General features: G+C 32.2%; 1 protein-coding gene across 1 annotated transcript in view; it reads left to right on the forward strand.

Moving 5' to 3' along the window:
- The first annotated feature begins 585 nt into the window (after positions 1–585).
- rols (zinc-RING finger and ankyrin repeat domain-containing protein rolling pebbles) overlaps positions 586–20860 on the forward strand; it is a 231028-nt gene continuing 210753 nt past the window's right edge. The window contains exons 1-2 of the mRNA XM_089637342.1: positions 586–604; positions 19208–19441. Of these exons, the coding sequence (XP_089493468.1) occupies positions 19210–19441 (232 nt within the window). The 5' untranslated portion in view covers positions 586–604; positions 19208–19209. The remainder of the gene's footprint in view (positions 605–19207; positions 19442–20860) is intronic.

Raw genomic sequence — 20860 nt, forward strand, 5'->3', positions numbered from 1 at the left:
TTTTATATTTCAAAAAATATTTGTTTTGTTATAATAATAAAATATGAGAACAAATTTAATCACATTTCAAAACCTTTGTTTAGTTTTCGGATACGTTCAGAAATATTCCTTTTATTTGGATTTTATTGCAAGGCGGAAATACTCCAAACGTCTGACCTGTGGAGTAAAAATGTGAGCAGTAGATGTTATCTGGTAATTCGGGGTCATATTCACGAACCATGCTGTCCGGTAAATTAAAGCTCTAACATAATGTAAAACAAGGTGATGTCACTGACAGACTTTAGACTTCCATCTGTCTGGAGCCAGTGACTTCATTGTATTTTCTGTCTGTCACATCTTGAGCAGTGAGGATTAAAATATATAAACTGGTTAGTGCCATACTCGTATAGAATGCTCAATTATTCAACTGTCCGCGTGAATAAAATACCCAAACAAGATAGTCACCGATCTTGTTCATGGAGTTGACCACTCTTCAACAAATTGTATTGATAAATATGTTCTTAATTTTAATGTGTTTGTCATTTTTGTTTCAGGTGAGTTAACCAAAAATTTACCCGAAACAAACTGAGCTTATGGATACGAAGATCACACAATTCACGCAAAGGTAAAATCTCGTAAAATCACTTCCTCACGGTTCCCCAATAATTTAAAATAATGGATTTAAGTTTGCGGTTGAAATTAAAAAATTATACTTTTTCGTGAGCAAGAAAAGAAACACCTCTCGGAAATAAAAGCGGTTATTAAATGAAAAAATCAATGAGTTTAACAAGGAGACAAAATTATCCGCCAACGTTGATGTGTAATATTGTGTCCCACTAATGTTTTTGCAAGATATCCTGGTAACCTGATTTATCTCTGAACCATCCAAAGATCTAAAGTAACCTTAGATTGAAGTTCAAATTGAAGTCAAAATCTCATCTCTTTATAACGACACTTACAACTTTAATACGTTAAAACTTATTAACGGCACTTAAAACTAGCAATGACATCTGTACTCTCGCATCCCTCGGGGAAAAACCAAAGTTGTCTCGACTCCAAGGAAGGACAATTCGCAATGAAGAAAGCGCCGCATAAGCTTGAATATTTAATCCCGACAATCTCATATGACACCCGGTGGAATTCTCTTTTTGTTTCGTTTGCGAGTGCAGCAGATTCGATCTGGAGATGAAATTTGTTTTTGAAATCATGAACGGTCAGGGGAAACTGATGAAATCTTGAATGGTTGGTCTGTTGTCTTTGTGGTTTCACGGTCTTAAAACAACAGTAAATTTAGTTATAGTAAACTATATTTACTAGCGGAAGGGTTGGAATGAAAACTTCAAGGGCGTTTTTATAAATTACGACTACTAGTACTACTACTAATAAGTATGGTTGAAACTTAAAACAAAACCCTTAACATTTTTAGGGTGTAAATGAAAGGTCTTTAAAAAGTAATTGATCATTTTTGAATGTGAGAAAAGCACCATTGTTAGATTTTTAAAACTATTTTCGTTAGGATTATTACTTTTTCATCGGTCTACCAAGGGATCGCCTTCACTGGGGAACACTCTCGGTCATGATTTTTGGTGTCTGATATTCTTTAAACATAATATCCAGCCCATCGTATCCTTTAGCCTTTTTCGATGATGTCTTATTCGATTAGGTTTCCGATTTCATGGATCATTTTATCTGTAAATGGTCCGTTCTCTAGCGTTAATCAAAATATTTTTCAATCAAGACTGTTCGTTATTGTCTTTCATAAGTTTTAGTGCACCACGTCTCACGAGAGAACTAAACTGCAGTTACTGTTTTGGTTGATTAAAGATATCACATAAAATATAACGAATGTGTTTAAGACCATTCGGAGTCTTAAACATTTTAAACATATACGAAGAAAAAATTTTAACAGAACAGGTGGCCGCATGAATTTTACAACCCAAATATACGTCAAACCTTCTCTCCTCACCAAGGGAGCGAATTTTTAATAAAACCCTTAGAAAATTTACCGTCCTGAATAACCGACAGTCAAATGGGAGAAGGACGAAAAAATGTGAATAGAAATGTAGTTTCATTTCTGAATAAATTCACACAAATAAATCAGGCTTTCCAGGGCAAAAATATAAATGTTTTTTTGGGTCGTTTCCACCCGCGGTGTTTAATGTATATAAGTTTTAAAATAAAAATTGGTTCGCTTTGTTAATTAAACTCCATTTATGGTTTTAAAAAAGCACGACAGCGAAGCTTGATTTATTTAAAAAAATTTTTCTTCAACCAAAGTTAGTTAAAGGTTAAAATTAAAATATAATGTATGATCCCATTTCTTGATATTTGAAAAAGACCTTTTTCAAGTTTCATATATGATTTAAGGTTTTATAAAATGTAGAGATATTAAATAAGTATTTTTAAATGCATGATCTTTTACATATTGGAAAATGTAATAAATATAATTCTATTGTATATTGGTGCACCTTTTTTCCTGTAGGTATCTATCATTATATATTATCCTGTGGTGGCTTACCCGTTACCTAAGAGACCAATGAATCTATATAAAAAACATTGTTACTATTTTAAGGTGCTTTTCACTCCACGCTAGATTTCTGAAAACCCTAAATCAATTCTTGCCTGACTTGCTCTAAAACACCACAATCCTAGCGAACGTTGACAAAACTAATGGATAATTTTAAATAAATGCATCTGTCTAGCTGAGTCAAGTCGTCTTCAAATATAAGAGGTTTTCCAATAAGAGGTGTTATTTTGAATAGCCCGCTATTTCGGTGGATGTTACTTTGAAGCTGTCATTTTTTGACATTTGACAAGTAGAAACTACGCCATTAATAAAAATGGAACGATACACGCTTCGACAACGCATTGAAATTATTAAAATTCCCTTGAGTGAATCAAATGCAAATCATCTTGAGTGATGAGGCCCATTTCCACCTCGGTGGCTTCGTCAACAAGCAAAATTGTCGCATTTGGGGCTGGGAAAACCCAAGAATTATTGTTAAAAAGCCTGTTTATCTTCATCATTGTGACTTTTTGGTGCGGTTTATGGTCCAGCGGAGTCATTGAATATTACTTTTTCGAACATGAGGCTGAAGCAATAGTTACGGTGAATGGACCGCTATCGAGAGATGATTAATGATTTTTTATGGCCGGAATTGGATATTATTGATTTGAACAACGTTAATTTTCAACAAAACGGCGCTATGTGCCACACAAGCAACGATATCATTGATCTTTTACGATTGAATATCAAAATAACACCTCTTATTGGAAAATCCTGTATAATAATGAAGAGGTTTTATTTGATAAAAGACACATATTTATTTCTTGGGAGTTCCCTTTAATTCTATTATCAAAACCATACTTCGAATTCACTCATGTCTTCCACTAGTCTACTTTCGCGCTTTCTGGGTTTTTTCCACTTTCCGGATAATCGAATGTTTCCCATCTTGAAAATGAGTCTCATTAATATTCATATTACGACACGATTACCCAATCAAGCAGATTTCTCTAATTATTTAACATCAGAGAATTATTCAAATTAAAATATTTTCAACATTTATCTGTAAAGCTCTAATTGTGTGAACTCAATTGAAATTACGATTTATTATAATATGCTAGTTTAACTTCCCGGATACACCCATGAATTCAACGATTTCAATAATTTTTCACCTTGAACAAGTTGATTGACTGTCAAATTTATATTTCATCGTTCAGTATTCCTATTGCTCATAATATAAATTACATAATTGACAGCTGAAAATGATTTTTGTATTGGCCAAGAAAACTCAGACAGAAAAATCTTTTGAATAATACATTAAGTTTCACGATGCTTGAATCATTTTTGCTGTCACAGAAACAAAGTACACGGAGAAAACGGAAACACTTGATAGCATGCCATTTCCTAACAAACTATTAGTACATTCAGATTATATCGGAACACGTGTTCATTCAGCTGCGTTAATCCTAGTAAATGTGATGACGAAATGCAAAAATATTAGAATTTTTATGTACCTACATTTAATGTTTATTTACACGTTTTCCGATATCCCCATAACATATTCGTGTATTACTGATAGTTTTTTAGGAAACCTGTCAATTCATTCATTAAAAGCCTGTAGTCCCTCTTTTAACCGAAATACAAAAATAATACCAGATTTCTAAATGAGAAATATGCTATATCTTTAAGATTTCTCCGTGTCCCCGGCTATGAAAATAGGCACTGCTGTATACGTGCCAGAGTAATCAATAATACCTAGATTTCATCAAATAATAATGTGGGATTGGGATGGGGTTAACTAAGTAAATAATTATACGGTTGTCTAAATTCTTCATTTATTCTGATTGTTTCTTTTCTATTTTCAGTATAATATGAATAACACAAAATTAAAAATAAAAACTTTATAAAATGTTGTATCGTGTGTAAAATTATGTGCATATATATATATATATAAATAACTGGTGGTACAGTTTTATCATGTAGCCAAAGGCAGAATACATAATTAAAATATTTTAAATTAAACTACAATAATAGACCATAGTGAAAACAGCTTTGAAAGCTCTGTGCTTTCCCAGTCTTTGTTTGCCTTCCGATAAGTGACTGTATTATTCTAGAATATAAAATAACACCGATTCTCCGCCTAAATTAGGGGGAACTGTATTGATTTTAAAGCCGGAATCATTTGTTCCAGAACATTTGATTTGATGCTTGGGATCTTGGAACGTTTGCTAACATTTTTACAATGTATTTTTTAAACACAATAAATCTAAATTTATTCTACCCTTAGGCTTATTTTAACATTTTCAGTTGGTTATGTCTTGATATTTGTGGAACAATTTTTACTTACTCGGTTTAGCATTTTTTTTCCTTTAAGAGTTTTTAATTTCCTACTCCTATATAGATATTTATCAAATATTGAATAAGAATGGTGATTTCTTAAGGATTTCTAATTCATTTATATTTTTCCGTAAAATTTGTATTTTTTCTGTTCTGAAAACAGGTATGTTTTTATTTTCAAAAAAATCTTTCAACATTTAATTAATTTGAAAACGTATTATTTCATCTCATTTATCTGAGACCTAAAATAAATAATTTCCTTGATCATTATTATCATTATCGCGTACTAAAATATTTTCGCTAAGAGTAAAACAAACTCTGTTAAAATTTTTGTTCTCCAATGAAAATATTTATTACTCTGATTAAAAATACGAATGTACCTACAAACTTGTAAAAAGCAAAAATTTATTATGAAAATTTCAATTAAATTTTCGCATTTATTAAGAAGATCCAACCATCTCACAGACTATATTTTAAGAAGATCAAGCCATCTCACAAAATATATTTTAAGAAAATCAAACCATCTCATAAACTATATTTATCACAGAAGAAGAAGATCACACCATCTCAATAACTATATTTTAAGAATATCAAACCATCTCACAAACTATATTTTAAGAATTTCAAACCATCTCACAAACTGTATTTTAAAAAGATCAAACCATCTCACAAACTATATTTTAAAATGATCAAAACATCTCACAAACTATATTTTAATAAGATCAAACCATCTCAAAAACAATATATTTTTCCAATTCATTTTAGCCTTAATAGCCGGTTCTCAATTACTGAATCAAGAACAGTTTTGATTTCGGGTCCTTGAATGCAACTAATAATTTTATTTTTATTTTGAAACTTTCTTCATAAACGCTAAATGTAGACTTAATTCGTTTAGCGGTGAATTTAACAATTATCACCAAATGAACTATTTTGAAATTCATTTATCTTCATTTTTTTAATTTTTTGCATGAAATGACCCTATTTTTAATAAAGGATTCCTATAATTTTTATAATTCCTACGAATTAATATCTATGTAAATGTTCTTTTGTTCAAAATTTTAAATCTCCGAAAGTTCTTCACGGATTGGTTTGAAATTTGGACACAACTTTGCATTCGAATACGCGTGTGTTTTTATATACCTATAAATATGTAGATATCACCTGTAAAAATATGTTTTTTTAAGCAGCGCAATCTGTTGGAAGTAAAAGCAACACGCGCTATTATCTGAACAGAAAGACTGAGCGACGGCAACTCGTGGCTGGGTACATCTAGTATATTATATATTCATATTTTGTAGTTATCATGTCCATTTTTTTTTTTACTGAAAGAATTAAATTAACGCAATATCTTAAGAAACTTACGGGTTTACGCATTCCATTATTTATTTATTTTTTTTACCTTCAAAGTAGGTGTCAGGAATTTAACTTCGGTAAATGTTTTCCATTTATAATAAATGAGATCTCATTTAAATTTACATACACGCTCTTTATTTATTATTTTTCGTAAGTATTCAATTTCAGTTTTACGACATGAGATTTAAGTTTCGTTCTGAATTCTGTTGAGTTTTTAGTGCTTCTTGTTTCAGGTTCAGGGGGAAGTTTATTTCAAGCTTTAGAATCAGCTCTACGAAAGCTTGATCTCTACACTTAAGCCCCCCGCACTCCGAATTTCTACCGATTAGGTTTTTAAGTAACTAACCATCACGCCGTTTCCCCGCAGAGGTAGGCAGAGAGGACGGACCGCCAAACAACTCAGTCTTGGCACACGCTCTTTGCCTTATTCACATTCGTACATCGTCTCATACATACTCTTCTATTATTCTGACTCTTGACATGGCCGAGTATCTGATTCACTTGATCGTGCCATGTCTTCCTCAGGCGTCCCCGACTTCTGCTACCATTCGCATTTTATTTTATTTATTTATTTTATCAATACAAGACTTAGAGGGTACATACGGTTTTTGTGATATTTCACCCTCCATGCTAGGGATGACCCTGTGTTATGGCGAGTGAATTTTACAGTTTGTACAGAATCTATACATTACTATAAAATGAAAAAGAAAAATAAGAAAAATGATGTAAAGCTAGTTTGGGTTGCAAGAAAAGAATGGAGAAGTTAGAGAATTATAAAAAAATGAAAAATTTGAGAAATTATTAGTAAATAGATCACACTAATTAATTATGTACATACTATACAGCTAAGTTAGGGAATAAGGATATATTATGTTTTGTCTGAAATGTGATTAAATTCATAGAGTGTAGAATTAGTGGGTATTGTAGTTGTAATGTATTGTATTCCGTGTGTAAGGATCCATTTCGTAATTTTTTTTAAAGGAATGGGGTTGTCTCACGGTTTTTAGGTTTTCATGGATAAGGTTAAAGATTTTAGGAGCTAGGAAGAAAAAATGTCTTTGAGCTGTCGTGGTATTTGGTGAAGGTACTTTATAGTGACCGTTGGTTATTGTTGTGGTGGTGTAGTTGTGTTGTAAAAGAGTTTTTTTTTATATTTGAACAGGAAATGTATTAGCGAGAATTTTAGGTGGAGTTGTCGTATGTTTATGACCTTATATTCTATGAGGAGTCGAGTGGAGGGGTATCTTGTCGGTCGCTTGTTAATGACACGTATTACCATTTTTTGGGCTTTTAGAAGAGGTTAGATAGTAGATTGTGCACAGCCACCCCAGATTATAATGCCGTAAGCTTGTAGGGATTGGCAGAGAGCGTAGTATACAGTTTTAAAAATTGAGGTAGTAAGGATATTTCTTAGATTTCGAAAAGCATAAGAGAGCTTGTAGATGCGTGGGATTAGACTGACCAAGTGCTGATCCCAACGAAGATGTTGATCAATGATGACCCCCAGGTATTTTATGTGGGTGACTTGTTCCAGAACTGGTCAATTACAGGAAGAGCAAGTTCTCAGACAGGAGTGAATTATTATCTTCTGGTTGTTTGTAGGTTGGGTTGCAGCTGACAGACTGAAGGTTAAGAACTTTGTTTTTTCAGTATTAAAGGTAAGTAGATTATCATGTAACCATTTTTTTATAAGGTCTATGTCGTTTTGAGCTATGTCGAATGCTCCTTTCCAGTTTTTGTGTCGAGATATAAGCACAGTGTCATCTGCAAAAGATATTAGTTTTCCGGTTATGGAAAGGTTACAGAGTTTATTTATATAAATGAGGAACAGAATAGGGCCTAGGACACTTCCTTGTGGGACTCCGAATTGGATAGGTAAAGGGTTACTTACAGCTATGTTGTTAATTTTCACCGTTTGCGATCTATCAGTTAGGTATTATGAGAACCAGTTAAGAGTTCTACCTCGAATACCTAATTGAGTTAGCCTTTCTATTCTTCTTTCAAGTATGGGGTGGGAAACCGTATCAAAAGCTTTGGCTAAGTCTGAGAATATGCCTAAGCAGGAATCACCTTCATCCAGGCTGTTAGTGATCTTATCAGTCAAGTCTAAGATTGCAGATTCTGTGTTTAGATTGTTTTGAAATCCAAACTGATTAGGCGATAGATGGAAGACAAGCCTACTTTTTACGATTTTTTCAATGATTTTTCACAAAACACTTAGCAACGAAATGGGTCTATAGTTTTCTATATTTGTTTTAACACCACCTTTATGTATTGGGATAACCATTGCATGTTTAAGTTGGTGAGGGAAGGAACCGCTTTTAAAGCTTAGATTAACGATATGTTTTTACGGCTCGGTAATCAAGTGAACTATGTGTTTTATTATGTAGGGAGAAATATTGTCATTACCAGCAGCACTGTTTGTTTTAATGGTGAGGATTGTGTTGACGATGATGACGATTTCTTTAGTAGAGGTTGGGGCTAGAGTGAATTCGGGGTGAAGAGAGTTCTGTTGTCTTACCCGTGGGGAAAAGAGGTGATTTGATGGTCACTTTCAGGATTTTGTTGGCAAAGTTCGTACCGATGTTACTGAAAAACTTATTGGAATGATCGGCTATGGTTTTTGGGTCATCATTGATTGAATTTTGAGTGGGTTTTTTTTTTGTTTTCTGAGATGTCATTCACTACGTTCCAGATTTACTGTCATATCCTGATTCTTCAATTTTTTTATAATAGTTTTGCTTGGATATCATTATTAGATTATTGCAAATGTTACGATACTTTTTATAGAAGCGCAAGAGTCTGGGGTCTGGGTTGTTTAGGGCTTGTTTGTGGAGTCTGTCTCTTTTGCGTATACAGAAGATAAGGCCATTTGTAATCCATGGTTTTAATTTTTTTTTTTTTGTTGGAGGCAGTTATAATGGGGAAAGTAGCGTGATTAATGTGAGGAGTTAGTGATGCGGAGAAATTTTCCAGGGCTTCATTGACATTTTCAGAAATCAGGATAGATTCCCATTTTTCTTCTTCTAGAGACTTCATCAGATGATCCATTACAACAGTTTTGTGGGAAGGATTACTGGGCTTAGGGGGAGATGATTATTAATATGAGAGTATGGTATGTATCGGCAGCATCTCCTATCCTCTTCCTATTTTCCTCTTCCTCTCCCCTTCCTTTAACACCAAATTTATTTTAAGAAACTAAAACTTCATTTCTAATGCACTTTAACATAAGAAACTTCTGTGGCTTGACTTCAATTAACTTGTATATTTATATCTATCACTGCATATTATATAAAAGCGGTTTGTTTCTTACAAAATAAATGATTTAGTATTGTTTATTTTAAGAATGGTAGAGTAATAGTCAGTTACAGTGGATTCGAATACAGCTGAATTAGCAGTTCGTTTTGATCTAACAAGTATGTGATCTATGCATGTCTTAGTAGTGAGGGTGACTCGTGTAGGTGTGTTGATGTATGGTATAAGACCATGTAGTGACATTAGGTTTAAATAATTTGTAGTGTGGGGGCTGGATTCGTTTAGGATGTCTATATTGATGTCACCGATTATGATGAGATCATTGTTTTTTTTAATTAATAATTTTTTCTAGAGAGTAGAGAAAAGGGGTGACATTCTTGGACTTAGGGGAGCGATATATGGCGAGAATATTTAAGTTGTCGATTGAGATATTAAAGCAATTTGCATGGTCGAGTGAAATTTCAGATACTGTATGTGTTAGGTTAGATTTGACATAAACTATGACACCGTCAAATTGGGACCTGTTGTGAGACTTGTTGAAAAAATTTGCATCATATATCCTCGTTACACTCCTTTCTTCGCTCATTTGCTCTATATGCCCAAACTATCTAAGCGTACCTTTCTTAATCTTACTCATTACGCTTACATCCGCCTTGCACTCGGATCTCCATATTAATCACACGATCATACATGATTTTACCAGACATTTTTTAAGAATTAAGTTTTTAAGTTCTTAAAAAAAATTATGTTACTTTTGAAGATAATATCTAAACATTTATTTTGCCAAAACTTTAAGAATATGAAATTCTTTCGATCGAAAAAAACGCAAAGTAAACTCTGATAATTATTTAAAACACCTTTTGTTCTATTATTTAATATGTTGTAGACATGAAAAAATCACAGTGTATCTTTAAATGCAACTAAAGCATTTGACTACAGATTTTTGCTCTGTTTCAAACGAGTCGTATTTTATTAAATACTTTCACAATTTTTGCTCAATTATTATCGTTTTTTAATATTAGCGCGCTCCCTTTAGCATTCGTATTTACATATCTCTCTTTCAAACCAACGCTAACCCGAAGACTATGTATGAGACGATGTATGAATGTGAATTAGGCAAGGAATGTATGCCAAGACCGAGTTGTTTGGCAGTTCGTCGATGGTTATTAAGTTAAGTTAGTTATGTTGCGCGTACAAGGAGAAAAAAACCTTTCTCAACTATTCATATATAAAAAAGAGTCCACAACTGAGTTCTCAGTGGTAGTACAACATATTATGTAGCCGGCTTATTCTATTTCCACGCGTGTCGCCCACGTGGTCCGCCCTACCATTTTTACAAACCAGCGCGTGTCATCTTCAACACGTGGGGATACAAAATATGACCCTACTACTAAGATCTCCGTTGCATCCTCTTTTCCTTTTAGATGCTTTGTTAATAAGAAAGAGGGAGAGGTTCCAACGGAGCCATCAGCGCTACGCCTTTACATACGTATAAAGTTGACGGTAATTGAATGCATTTAAAGGGGCTCTTTGTGTGTTGAAAGATTTACTACAAATCTTGAAAGAAGGCCGGATGTTTTTTAGGGGATTTTTCTAACGCGGGGGGTGCTCGTTTCGGATTCGTCCTTTGGACTATTTTTACTGTGGCTTCTTTTGCATTACTAAAGTCAGACAGCTGTTTTAAATGTGACGATGTTTTCAGGGAGTTGTAACTTTTTGGAAGATTAACGTTTTGTGGGGGAGAAGTGTGTTAGAAAGGTCAAAAATGTATACAGTTCAATGAAAAAAACCCTTTTTTAATACGGCCCTATTGCAATGGACTATATTTATATACCAGTCTATATAACATGTGATCGTTAAAATACCCGTGACATTTCGTGCAATGAGGCAGAGGAGGCTGTGCCTCCCCTAAAAAAAATTAAGAAAAAAAAATACTTCAATTTAAATATTACCAATTTATACATTTTAGAAATCAGTATCGAAATCTTATTGAAAGCCCTATAGTATTGCAATTGGTTTCTTTTCGTGTTCCTTCATACGAAATATTTTTCACTGCAACAATTTTATTTATTTATTTTATTTTAATATTACATTTAGTTACAATAGTGACGTATTGCCAATCTCACTAGGTGTGTAACGCCTGTGTTGAGATGGCAATTTACATAGTGGTTGTTAACTCGGTTTTGAATTTTACAATATTGTGAAAATGTCAGATAAAATAAAATCAGTATTTTTTTTGTTTATTTTTAAATTATACAATTCAATTCAATAATGTCAATACCAATTCATTTATAAACTCTCTCAAACCACGCATACTTAACATAGGTAACCAATATGCAGAAGGTGTAAATATTTTTAATAGCACCGAGAAAACTTTTTATATTGTTTAATTGTTATATATATTTAATTATAATTATATTTTAATCCGTTTCACATGTTCATTGTCCACTTTCGATGTATTGGTGTTCATTATGCTTAAATAATCCTACATGATTTTACTATCCTTTTTACTATATTTTATTTTCTTAAATACTTTTAAAAGGTTGAATATGTTCTTGCAGGTAGATATTTCATATCGTCAATACCAATATTGTCTACATAATACGATATGAACAGAAAGTAATATTTAAGTTGTCATATATATTTTACAAAAGTGTTTTGAACACTGCCATCTAGCGGAATTATCTACGCATTACGAAATTGAGTGAAACTCCGTATTATTGTCGGTGTCTCCACTGAAAAGGTTCGAGTATTTGATAAGAATCTTGAAAATAACATAAAACAGTACAAGTTAAAATAAAATCTCTCTTTGATCTATAATTTATTGTACTTTACAATAAGATTTTATATAAATTTAATTAAAGATTCGAAGTCTTATTAACAAAGTTTAAATTGAACTATTGTTTTGATTGATTGAAGGTCTAAGATGGGAAAGTAGATACCTTCATTACCAATCAAAATAAGAGTTCAATTTAAACATTGTTATTATGACTAATAAACAAATCAATCGTAAATTGAAAATAACGTTATATTAATGATTGAATTATTTGTATAGCGCCGTTTTCGGGAGAAAATCACCTCAAGGGTGCTTAAAATCCTGTTATCATGTGGATAAGCTATCAAGAGGATGGTAAAACACCCCATTAGAAAAATAAGTAGGTACCTTCATTACCAATTAAAACAAGAGGTCAATTTAAACATTCTTATCATGACTAATATATAAATAAATAGTTAATAGAAATTTGCGTTATCCTATGGATAAGATATCAAGAGGATGGAAAAATAACTCATTAGATACATAAGTAGGTACCTTCATTACGAATCAAAACAAGAGACAATATTACTTTGACGTAAAAAATGATTATTCTTTCTTTTTTTCTTAAGTTTCAACGATAATTATTATAGTTTTCTAGAATAAATTCGTTATGGCGGGTAAACGTAACGTACGTTATAATCTACGGGTCCGTAGATGGTGTTAATTTAATTATTCTGTCAAATTACACTTTTTGCAAGTTATGCTTTCAAATATTTAGACGAATTATTTGTTTGCCCCTGTACATATGAAATACAAATATGAATAAATAATTTTTTCCCTTTAAAAACTCATCTCTTTCAAGAAAGTCATGCAAATACAATATTGGATAGAATCACCGATAATATATTATTTGTATGCCTTTCTAGAAAAAAATATGATGAGTATTACTATTTATTCATGTTCGTATTGCTTACGTACGGGCTCAAACAAATAATCATTCAATTTAAAGCATAACTTGAAAAAGCGTATTTTGAAAGAATAATTAAATTAACGGCATCTATGAACGCGTACATTATAACGTACGTTGCGACATTTTATTGGTTGAATTTTGCTATAATTTAGTATTAATCTCATTCACAGAAATAAACAAACAACAAAATTAGATTAAGACCTCATTAATTGTTTAAATTAAAAATAATTGTTTAATTAAGTGATTAAAGTTACAGATTGAGGTTGAATATTTAATTTATATTTGTAACACAGTCAATAGATGGCGCCGATTTAAAAAAAATTCTATATATTTATCAAAGACAATATTTAGATTGTATTTAAATTGAATCGAGTTGAATATTGCAATCACGTATAAATGGTAACAACTAAAAAAAATAGTTCTTAGTCGAAGTATGACACAGTTATATATAACCGAAGGGGATAGAGTTGGATTAGCTCAGTGTTAGGTTCTATTCCCAGATGCGACCGAATCTTTTTCTGATTTATCTGTTTCACATTTTTCATTAAGTGTTTTTTTTAATATTATCTACAAGAATTCAATAATAATTATTATTTAATTTTTGCTTGTTTCCATTAAATCACCAATACACATTCGAACTAGACCATTATTATATATATATTATGGGTACATTTGTAATTTATTAACGTGATTGATTAATGAATAAGGTATAATCCCAATGATATTATGGACACGTACGTCAGAAGGACAAAGAAAAGGTCGCGAGAAGAATATAATATGAGATGAGAACGTACGAAAATGGAACAGGAAGACATCAAATACTTGAGTGGGGTCATGTCAAGAGTCAGAATAATATGGATTAAGTCAGGTTTGTGTGCCAGGTCAATCGTGTGAGACATTCTAACCTCCCTACTTTCCTCTGCAATGAACAGCCGATCATTTATGGTACCCAAGTATGACCTATTCCGACCTATTAAAATAAAATTTGATGCCAATTTACACAACGTCAATCTAGTGTAAAACTATGCTAAACAACAAACAGTCCAGGAGAGCATTTTTCCTGACTTCGTTCACCTAAAAGTGTCACTGTAAAGAGGTTACAAGTAATTAAAATCATTTTATGTGCCTCAATATATGTATATGTTAATTTAGTCGTTATTAAAAAAACTGTCATTTAGTACTGAAAACTAACTTAGATACTTGTACTGAAATTCCCAATAAAAATGTGGCTTATAAAGCTCTCGTGGACCCCTACTTACATCTCGTGGACATTTTTTTGTTCATTCGTGTCAGGTCGTGATCGACCCCTGGGGTTATATGGGGATAGAGACCACCTTAGGAATGACTGATGGAACACAATCCTAACCAACGCGACTTAAAACTTATAAAATAAATATGATCGACCGAGAACCGAAGAGTATTTTGAATGTAAAACTCCACCAAATACCAACATATTATAGCTTTAAGCTAAAAAAAAATAATGCAGAAATATAATATTTATATGAATGTAAAACTGTGATACGGAGTTAATACAGTTTTACACTGATTAACAAAAAAATTATTTTATTTTAACTTAGTTTATTACATGTAAAATTCAAATAGTTTTTAAAAAGATAATTATAAAGACAAATTAAGTTCCATTCATTATCTGTGTACATAATTAATATTAACTGCTTGATTTGTCGTAAGACTAATTTAAATATTTGTCAACTATTTTTCTATACATATTTCGAGTACTTATAAGTAAAGATCGATAATGAACCTTTAGGTAATAATTGTATAAAAATACATGAATAGTTTTTTTAGGACAGTTTTAAACTAGATCTACGATATAACTTTTGAATTCTACAAGCACAAGAGGTCTAGTGAAAATGGTTTTCTATTCTAGAAAGAAATTTGATATTAGACAATGTGCGGTCAATTTCACCTTAAACACATTATTTTCCATACATCGCAACCAGATTTGAACTCAGTACTCATACAGATGTATTACTTGCATACAACATGTTCGGAACTTTTTATTTTACTTCAGAAAATAATATTCTAGTCAAAAAGTTAAATTTTAATTTAATTTAAAAAACATACTATTAAAGATTTACTGTACGGTAAAAACTTTTAGTTAGATTTAAAATTCAATGATTAAATTAAAGACTATTTTTTCGTTAAAATAATTTTTAAATGACATTGACGGAAGTGTATGCATTCGCACCAATACACACAATCCCACCTATTAGATAAATTTTGTGTTCACAAAAATCATTATAATTTCGTATTTCGTCATACAACGGTAATGTTAATTACATTACGGGCAAACACAGGTGCATGAACACGCGTTCGATATATTCGGAAAGTACTAATTATATTTATTCATATAAGTAAAGGTACCCACTTACAGAAAGTATTTTTCTAGTAAAATGATTTATTCATATAAGTAAAGGTACTCACATACAGAAAGTATTTTTAAATCAAAATGATTTATTCATATAAGTAAAGGTACCCACTTACAGAAAGTATTTTTATAGCAAAATGATTTATTCATATAAGTAAAGGTACCCACTTACAGAAAGTATTTTTATAGCAAAATCATTTATTCATATAAGTAAAGGTACCCACTTACAGAAAGTATTTTTATAGCAAAATGATTTATTCATATAAGAAAAGGTACTCACTTACAGAAAGTATTTTTATAGCAAAATGATTTATTCATATAAGGAAAGGTACTCACTCACAAAAAGTATTTTTCATTTAAGCTCTACCTTTGCTATTCAAATTTTGGTATAATCTCTTTCGAGGAACCATTTAAAAACATTGCTCAGTAATTAATTATTATCATAATCCGACTTCAGAAGATACACCTACAAATCCTTTGAAAGCCTTGATTTAATTAAAGGGAATTAATCTTTAAACGAATTCCTTGAAATGTGGGAAAAATAAAGTGAATACATTTATTCTTTTTTATGGAATAAATTAATGAGTAAAACCTCAATAGTAATTTTAATTAAAAAAAATAAGATAGGTTTATTTAAAAAGACGCTGTCTTGATTGCATTTAGTTCGGGTTGAATCTTGCGATCATACATAAATATAGTTGCCAATAAAAAATGTGCGTTGAAAAAATGAAGACAATGTTGGTAGTTCTTATTCGAAGTATGATACAGTTAAAAGTGACCAAAGGGGATAGGGTCCCATTAGCTCAGTGGTAGAGCGGTGCCCGGCAAGGCGAGGGCCCTGGGTTCGAGTCCTAGATGTGACCGTATCCTTTTCTGATTTTTCTGTTTCAGATTTACGTTTAGAAATCGCTAATATTGTCTTCAATAATTAATATTCAATCGTTGAAGACAATATTAAAGACTCTCAAACGAAAGATGTGAAACAGAAAATTATATAAAATATAAAAAGGAAGATAATGTGGGGAGCTCGATATATGAAATATTTAAAAATTATGTAAATTGGTCGAATAGCTCAGTGATCAGAGAACTTCCCCGAACAAAGTGTTCCTGGGTTCAATTCCTTGTTGCGACTGTATTTTTTCTGTCTTCTCTTTTTCACATCTTTCGTTTGAGAGTAGTTGATATTTTCTTCAATGATTGAATCCTTTTACTTATAAACCAAGTTTAAATTTAAAGACAAAAATATTTTGAAGAAACGAAATTAATTCTGTGGAAATTTATCAAAGGTACACTCATTATCAATATTATTTAAAAAAATGTTATAATGTTCAAAATAAATTTCATGTACCTTCATGGTGTCCGAAAACCAGTGGTACAAACGGGAAACTGCTGTATCTAAATCATATTAGATTTGGAGTCGATTTTGTGAAATAACTTTTTTGATTTGAGTTTTCATTTGCGTGAAAATAGTTTTTTTAAGTTAAAAGTTTTTTTTACGCAGGTTGCCGAAAAAAACCTAAATGTTCAAATCGAAAAATAAAGTTTTTCATCCTCCATGTGATGTGGATACACCAGTTTCTAGTTACCACTAATTTCCGGACTTGGTGTATCGGAACTTACATATCTACGGAACATACAAAATGGCAACTTGACTTATTTTTTTACAAAATTATTATAAAATCAAAGTTCCATGGCACAACTCATGAGCATTAGCCTGGATAGAGGGTAGATTAGTTTATCAGGTATTCAAAATAATAAATTATGTGAATACCGTATTAGAGGTCCAATTGCCCCCAAGCCTCTGGAGCCAGTGAGACTATGGCAGTCCAGATTGGGATATTTTGTTAGGCTGAAGTAAATGGGGAGGAGAGGTAGAAGGGGAAGAGGATCAGATCTGATCACCAAACACGGCTAAAACCTTTTCAAGCAACATTTCAATTCTATGGTGGTCTTACACCAGAGCGATACTAAGAGAATTTTACACTGTGGAACGTGCCGAAAATATGCTAAATACTATACTAACCAGATTTGATTTATTTGCGCACGCCGTGTTTTAAAACCGCGACCTTCATATTGATAGTCGAGAGGTTTGCCCCTGGACCACAGATACCCATAATGTAATGTTATTTCCTTGGAAGAAGCTTTGAACAAGCAGATTTTTTTCCGTCTGAATCAACAAAAATCTCAGACTCAACGGTGAACTCTGAAATCATGAAAAAGAGTAGGTTGATTTATTTTATAATTGTGATGTATGGTAATACGGTTGAGTATTTAAGCGATAGATGGCGCTAGCCATAAAGCTTACTCCAGAGTCCGTGAGATGTCGCTAGAGTGTACTAGTACTTGTGAGATGATATTGACGGTGAACAAGTTTCTCGAACGAGAGGATTACCAACCCTCGAGTAATGAACAGTGTAGCTAAATCCAGTCCTATTAATTGCAACGTAAATAAACACAATTATAATAAAGAACCTTTTACTTTTTACAAAGAGTTCCCATTACCGAAATCTGGATAGTAACGCAGATATAACGATAATCATCAACATCAATAACGTGCAAAATCACTAACATTATTGCATTTACACATAAAATACTTCTTAACTCCGGGAATTCTCTTCCATCATCAACCATAACAACTACTTGACACAAATGTGTAACATATAACACAGATCGTGAACTTTGACTAAGCGATCATCATTTGATATTCCATTTCCAATATCTTTAGCTTTGGGAGCTTTTAAATGCCTTCCTATCGCCTTCGTCTTGCATGCGACTTGCAAAATTCGTATCTATCCATTAGACACGTGTCTCTTGCTCCCGATGAAAGGAGAGAGCTTTGGTATTCTTTACGAGTATATATGTTTACATGTACATATTCCATCAGCCCGTATAGGCGTATAGTGACGAAGTTTCGAGGTGTAATCAATTCGTTTCATAAGAATTTAAACTTCTTGGAAAATTTTCTTAATGGAAAATAGTTTATCATTGAAGACGAAGATAATACTAATAAATCTAAAGGTAACATGAAACAGAGCAAGCTACATAAAAATTGAAAGATAACGGTCTCAACTGGGAATAGAACCTAAGTTCTTTATCTTTTTTTACAGTAGCTCCACGCAGGAGGCCATGAGGATGATCTTTGGAGATGCTGAAAGGAACGAGAGAAAGTTCTGGGAAGAAAAAAAGTATGATAGGTGGTTACGAATCTGAGGGTCATTGGGTCCAGGAGTGACAGATGTATGAATCTATCGAAAGAGTCCTGCTAGAGAGATCAAATGGTCTTCCTCACAAATCTCTGTCGATCCGGCCCGCCACGCATTAAATGAGCATACGCCTCCGTCGTCGAAACCTATATCAACCTGCTAAGTCACCAAACGTAGCGAACCACTTGGGGAGACCTATGGCAGAGGTGTTGGTTATCCAATAAATTATTTCCGGGCTTAAATAACATACCTGCCTCCCAAATTGTAAACAGTTGTCGTAAAAATATGTATATAACTCGTATATTGTATATGTACATAAATATAAAGCTCATAAATTGTTCCCTGGTTCTTTTGAAATAAATTTAGCATTATTTTTCGGGACACTAGATAAATTCATTGTTCACTGCCACAATGGAGATAAAATGAAATCAAATTTATGTTTCGTAATTCTGTATTCTTTCAGATATGATGATGGACACCTCCGGCGGTGTTCCCAGCCCCCAGAAGGCTGAGGCGCAGTGTGAGAGGCCGGGCCGCCCCTCCAAGCGCCGCTCGTGTGATGCCTCCCTCGTACTTGACACCCTCATGGACTCGGAGCAGCAGATGATGACGAGCAGCATTGAGGGGGTGCTTTGGTCTGACGAGGAGGAAACAGAATATCTCTATAACGAGGAGGTGGCGAGCATGGTCAGTCAGGGTAAGAACATTTTCAAATATTATTGTTAATTAGTATCGAAAAGCTCAAAATGAACGATTAAATTCCTGCATTAATGAAACTTTGCTCGAACATTCTTCTTGGCAGTTTAAATGAAGACCTTTAGATTCCACACGAAAAAAATTGTGAAACACCCCTCTAGGGGGAGAATTTTTGAAAAATACATGTTTTTAAACAATACGTGTTTACAAACAATACATATTTACAAACAATACATGTTTATAAACAATACATGCTTACAAACAATAGATGTTCACAAACAAAACACGTCTAATTGTCTACAAACAATACATGCTAACAAATAATACATGTTTACAAACAATACATGTTTACAAACAATATATGTTTACAAATAATACATGTTTACAAACAAGGTCGGGTGAGGTATCGTTTTCTCTATGTTCTCCACACCTAAACTACTCACTTCCGACTAATAACGTAATTTTTTTTAATTTTAAAAATTTATCATTATTCAACAAAATGGCAGTTTTTTACACCAAATATTCGTTCAGAAAACGTTAGTTAAAATCCGTCCTGTACGTGCTGTTACACTCTGTTTATTAATTTCGTAAATAATTATGAAAATAAATACATCAAAAAATTAATATTTAATCTTCACTAATTCCGAAAATCTGCTAATACGTTCGTTATTCGTAATAATTGTTCATATCTAACTTATTTTTTTATTAATAACAAAAAGATACACGAATGAAAAAAATAATACAGTTATTAATTACATAATATGTATATGAATTTGATGTACTCCTATAAATAAGCAGGGTATGTGTGTATCAGTGGTGTTATTTTGGTGACCGAATCAATCATCAAAACGATAATTCATCTTTAAAAAGTTATATAAAGTCATGGAAAGTGATGGAACAAAAACTTTATTAACTATAATGCCGTATTGTATAATTTATTGACAGAAAGCTATATAGATAGGTACTTCAAAACTTTATTTTGTATTATTTTTAACTCCCTCAATAATAAAAGAAAATTATAGTTTGCCTTTTATAGATAGGTTTCTCAAACTTCTCGATTAACATATGAAAATTTCTGAAGCTCCAAGCACTATTATTTAAATTATAGTGTGCCTTTATAGATAGGTTTCTCAAACTTCTCGATTAACATATGAAAATTTCTGAAGCTCCAAGCACTATTATTTAAATTATAGTGTGCCTTTATAGATAGGTTTCTCAAACTTCTCGATTAACATATGAAAATTTCTGAAGCTCCAAGCACTATTATTTAAATTATAGTGTGCCTTTATAGATAGGTTTCTCAAACTTCTCGATTAACATATGAAAATTTCTGAAGCTCCAAGCACTATTATTTAAATTATAGTGTGCCTTTATAGATAGGTTTCTCAAACTTCTCGATTAACATATGAATATTTCTGAA

The sequence above is a fragment of the Hesperophylax consimilis genome, chromosome 11 (genome assembly GCF_061612785.1).
Source record: "Hesperophylax consimilis isolate HC1 chromosome 11, BYU_Hcon_1.0, whole genome shotgun sequence".
In the NCBI taxonomy this organism is placed as follows: domain Eukaryota; kingdom Metazoa; phylum Arthropoda; class Insecta; order Trichoptera; family Limnephilidae; genus Hesperophylax; species Hesperophylax consimilis.